Source organism: Apis dorsata, unplaced genomic scaffold (genome assembly GCF_000469605.1).
Source record: "Apis dorsata unplaced genomic scaffold, Apis dorsata 1.3 scaffold_331, whole genome shotgun sequence".
Lineage (NCBI taxonomy): Eukaryota > Metazoa > Arthropoda > Insecta > Hymenoptera > Apidae > Apis > Apis dorsata.
In genome coordinates this window covers 213582-218995 of record NW_006263599.1, presented here as the reverse complement: position 1 = coordinate 218995, position 5414 = coordinate 213582, and the positions used below count along the sequence as shown (strand labels likewise).

General features: G+C 47.7%; 1 protein-coding gene across 1 annotated transcript in view; it reads right to left on the bottom strand.

The window, feature by feature from the left end:
• LOC102673690 (transmembrane protein 132C) overlaps nt 1-5414 on the bottom strand; it is a gene marked incomplete at its 3' end in the record, with an annotated part of 19116 nt that overhangs the window by 3018 nt on the left and 10684 nt on the right. Inside the window, 3 exon segments of the mRNA XM_031511598.1 lie at nt 1-74; nt 141-284; nt 3165-3429. Of these exon segments, the coding sequence (XP_031367458.1) occupies nt 1-74; nt 141-284; nt 3165-3429 (483 nt within the window).

The following is a 5414-nucleotide window of genomic DNA, read 5'->3' as shown; positions in this document are numbered from 1 at the left end:
ACGAGGACCGAAGCGTTGCTCGAACCTCGTATCTCCGTCCCGTCCACGTACACGCTGCTACAAGAGGACGATACCTGTGAAAAAGGATATCGTATAACCTCTTTCCCCTCTCGAAAACGATCCCCTACCAACCCACGTACCTTGAGCACGCTCTCGTCCTCCGAGTGGCAGGAGGATTGCAGGGTGACGTCGGCCACGGTTCCCGCTTGGCTCACGATAAACACCTTCATCCCCTGCGATACTTGCCGACCGGTCAACACCGCCGTGTTCATCACCTCCCAGTTCTAGAGGCGAGAACGAACTCGTATTAGAGCGCCGATCGCTGCTCCTCGCCCCCCTCTTCAACTTCAACGACCCGAGGGGACGGGCGAGGATTCGTTCCAGCCGAAGCTTTTGTTTGCCCCCGAGCGGGCGACAGCGTCGGAAAAGTTTCGTATTTCGTCGAGCGATGGCCTCGAGTGAAATGGAAAAGGGCTTTTAAAGGGCCTCGCTCGGCCTAGGCGAATCTATTCCGTTTCATGCCTGCCCTATACGCGCCATTCGCCATACACGTACACGTGGATCGGGTATGAAAGTTATTCTGCGCGCGGCCTGTACATCATACCCTTGACTGGCGTGTGTATGTACTTTAGAGCGGCGGGCGGGCGGGCATCGTGGGTGGAAAAGGGAGCGACAGGGAGGGGACGAGAAGCCATTTCCAAGTTGGCTTCCGTACAGCCCGCCCTTTGGAAGGAACATCAAACGACTCGGATATTGCAGCGAGGGAATTTAAATCTCTGACCCCGAGCGGCTCTCTATCCGCGTCCACGTACACGTACCGCTTGTCTCCCGTTTTCTACGTGTGTGCCCGTATACATATATATATCCCTCTATCTATCTCTCTTTCGATCTCGTCGTCGATGAGCTCGATCTTAGGGAAAAAAATATTCCAAATCTCCATCGGATATTTTTTTTCCTCTCCTCTTCTGATAAAATATTCCCTCCACGGCCGCTCGATATTCTCTCGATTCGCGAATCGAATCGAAACGGATGTCCCCGCGTGCATCCTCCTTTCCCGCTCGATGGAAAATTCCGTTTCCTCCAAACGGGGTTTATTATCGTTATTTTTCTTTCTCGGTCGCTCGAGACAGGGGACAGCAATTAAATTAATATTTAGCGATCCCCGGCGGGAAAACAAAAGTGGGACGGATTGGATCGAATTTCCGGCGTTGTTGCCGCTTTTGTCCATGGGCCGAGTCCCATTCAGTTGACGCGAGAGAAGGCTGGTTTTAGAAATTCGTGACCAAACGTGCAAACAGGGGAAGGGGGAGGGGTAGCGGTGTTTTAAAACAAACATCGAAAGCGGCTGATCGCCCATGGAAAATCAAAGTTCCACCCTGCAACTTTGGAAACTTTCCGGTATTAAGTCGAGTGTACAGTCGGTCGACTTTATCGGCAATCTCTGATCTACTTAACCCCTTGCTTCTCCGTGTACGAGATTTAGCTATGCATTATCGAGGGCCTCTCCTCAAAGGGCTCGAACCTCCCTCTCTCTTCGTTTCTTCGATCCCTCTTGGCCCAGATATTTGAACGGGGGTTAAATCCTCGGCCATCGTCGAAATATTTTCCTCCCTTTCCGTTGATTAAACAGGGGATCTTGTCGGCTTGCTACGCGCGAAAATCCACCTACTGGTGGGACGGCGTTAAGCTACCGGACCAGCAGCTTTTACCTCGAGGAGGATGGATCTCGAGGAGCACGAGAGGCGGCGAGGGTGTCTCTTTTAATTAAAAACTCGGGCAATTAGAGTACGGATAATCAAGAAACGGCGCGCTCCCGAGAAACGCGGCTTGGCCTCGACGACCCTTTCCAACGAATACGCGAGGAGAGTTAATGAACTGATTAATCAATTAGCTCTCGCAGTGGATCTTTCTGTTGATTGTCGCGTGTACACAACCTTGCCTGCCCCTTCGTGCTTGCCGATATTTCGTTTTTTAACTCGCGGGGCGGATCGACTCGAGAAACTCGGGAGCGAAATCAATTAGCTCGGCGATCTCTAAGCTTTCGAAATCCTCCCCTCCCCAAGGAATCGAATAAATTTCCACCAACGACGTATGGCGCAGCCAATGATAAAAACACGAGAGAAGCGCGCCTTATCTTCGGAGAGGAAGAACGACGCCGAAACGTAACCCTTCGCTAGCTTTGATTCGATTGGCCTTTTCTTTGACGCCAGACGGAAAATCTATTTCGTTATTACTCTCATCAACGGCGGCAAAGAATATTTAAGTCACTTTGAAAGATCGCTTTTCAAACACGCGAAGCTTTCCCACGTTATCGAAGAGGGAAAGGGGAGGGAAAAAGTAAAAGTTTCTCGTCCCTGGTTTCTCGCATAAATACGCGCGTCATCCTTGGTCGTCCGTTGCAATTTTCTTCCCTTCCTTGCCCCCTCATCCCCCCAATTCCAAGTCTTGGAACGTGTGATTCGACAGAAAGGATCGTGAGACGACCATATATACTATATATATATATGTGTGTGTATATATATATATATAACTTTTCGTATCGATCCTCGGCACTTTTGCCAGCGGTTATCGGCCAACTTAGTGGATTCTTTTTCAAGAGATTTTCGAGGAACGCGTGAGGGGTGGATTGGCTGGCTTGAAAATCGGTTTTGTCGTCGAGTGGTAGCGATATTGGTCCCCTTTCAACGGACTGATTCTTTTATTTTCGAATCGGCGAAAATTCCATCGCGGATCCCATCGTCAAATTTCCAATGCGTGTTCGAGGCACAGGCGGGTGAATGAAAATGGCCGGGTAACCCGACACTGTCTTCCAAAAAATCATGGTGGAATCGTGAACCCACCGACCTCTTTTTTATTACGCCACTGTTCCTCGATCGCGCGTATCGAACAACGAAAACACAACGTTTTTCGTTTGTTAATAGTACATATATATATATATATATATATATACAACTCTCTGATAATCATTTCTTCGTACTTTTTAAAAAGCTTCGACTACACGAGCAACTGTGTAATTTAAGATTTTACAGTTTCGAAGATAAAAAGTTTTCTTTATCTCGTCTTAACCAAGAAGTATATATATATATATATATCGAAGTACGCGTATATCTCTACGTTAGAAGAAGAAAGACAAACTATTAACTTTGGATAGAGAAGAAGCTCACCTTAGATATAGGAAGGACAGCCTGTATGTCGTCCTTCTGTATCTCAAGACGAACCTGGAGTTTCCGCCTCTCGGCGTGATGATGATGATGATGCTGCTGCATCTGTCTCTGCTGCAGCCTCTGCTGCAGCTGATCCATCCCGTTCAACTGGGACCCGTTGTCGAAAGCGTAACGCACGCTCCACACGATCCGACCACCGTCCCAATTCCCCTCCATCCCCTCCTCGCTCGCCTCCAGAAGCATCGTCAGGATCTCCTCCGCCGATCTGGAAATGACAAAGACGACGCGTTCTTAGCTTAGATGGGCCTCCCCGATTTCGGGGGAATAATTATAGCCTGTGTGCAAGATTCATTGGCCCGAATGTTCCAATTCCTCTCGTAATCGATAACGTTCGAACACGCGAGCGATGGATGAATTATTTCCATCTCTTCGAGGATCAGTTTTCACTGACGAGAGATTTTCTGAGAATCGATATATATATATATTTCAGAATTTCGGTCGCTCGAAATTACGATCGAGTGGAAGGACGCGGAGCGAAACGTCAAAGTTCATCAAGGTTGTAACAGTTCGCTTCAATGGTGGGAAGGAGGAACGAGAGAACGAGAAGAGAAGTTGGAGAACGTTAAAGCATCATCGTATCCGGTATTTATCAAGGGTGGAAGAGAAGGTAACGAGAATTTCGTTGAACAATCAACGAGACTCGCGTCAAGGGTATTTCCAGTTACAAGTCGTTGGTGTTACGTAACACGTCGCAACGTGGTCGCGTTACAAAGTGTTTCCATCCATCGATCCCGAGTCGAACTTAGCGGCCCCGTTTAAATCGAGGAAGAAATCGACCGGTTATCACGTAGACGACGAGGTTTTCTTTACGATTCGGTGCAACCCTCTTCCCCACCAATTTTCCCAATTTGAAAATTTCCGGAGAATTTCGTTGCTCGAATCGCAAGAATCGTTTTAGCACGAGTTTAAACACGAAAGTTTCAACATCTCGAAGGAAAAAAGAAGAAAAAAAGAAAAATGAAAAAAGAAAGACGAGATATGTCGATTTGAGATAGATTAAGAAAAGCAATTGAAAAATTAGAATTGAGCAGACAATGAGTTAATGGAACGACTTAGGGAATAAAAATTGTAACATGATCGAAGGGGAAGAGGAAAAATGGGGGGAAAGGAATAAAATTAGCAAAAGAGGCACGAAGGAAAGCGGGGGAGGGGGTCGATCGATCCGAGAAAACGATAGTGAGATCTTTAAAAATGAGTGTCTTATTGAGAACAAAGGTCACGAGTATTGCGTAGCGTTTCAGCATCCTCGCGATCGATGATCCAAAACCGTGGCTAATAAACTATTTACTAATTTCATAAAGTAAAAACCATGCGGAGGGAAGGGAAAATCAAAACGGAGCGTTGCAGAGGCGATAACGCCGTCTAATGCGCAGCGATTCTCACTCGCTCGTTATTTCGCGCCTCGATTTCCGACACCGACGATAAAATCTCTTTCTCCAATTCTCTCTCCCTTTCTCAAAACTCCACTCCTTTCCACGTTTACGGTGTCGTTTGCATATTTCCGGACCCTATTACCTTCCACAGAGATAACCTTTTCAATCTGGAATCCCCCATTTTTTTCACGCGTCCGAAAAATTGTTTCTTGAATTTCGCAAAGAGGATCGCTTCCAGCGCCACTACTACCGAAAAGCTTCGAGAAATACTCGTGGCAACGAGTATTACGCGCGCCGCAAGGAATATAATATGAGAAAGTGTGGCTTTACGCGACGATAATCCGATAATCTTGGATCTCCATTGAGCGCCACTGATCTTTCGATGCACCAAGTCCTCCTCTCGATCGCGAGTTTATCGGTCAGTCCGGCGGCACTTACGTATAAGACGCTATAAAAGACCGAGGCCGAATAGACGTGCCGACGAGTTTGATATCGCGGACGGAGCTGGTGAATTATTTTCGCGAGATGCGTCCCATCGAATTAATCGTCGTGCTGTCCGTCGTGCTCGTCTCGACGATCATCATCGAAGCGCATCCCTTGGCCGATCTGATCGAGCAACAGAATGTGGAGGAAGCGCAAGGGAGGACAGCCGTGGGGAAGCAGGCTGACTCGTCCTCCAGCCAAGAAGATAGCAGTAGCGAGGAGAAAAGGGCGAAGGGTAAGGTTAAGAGGGAGGCTGGCGACGTCGTACAGATTTTAACGGAGGAAGAAGAAGAAGTGCCCGTTAGGTTGGAGCGATCGGCCAAGAAGAAATGCA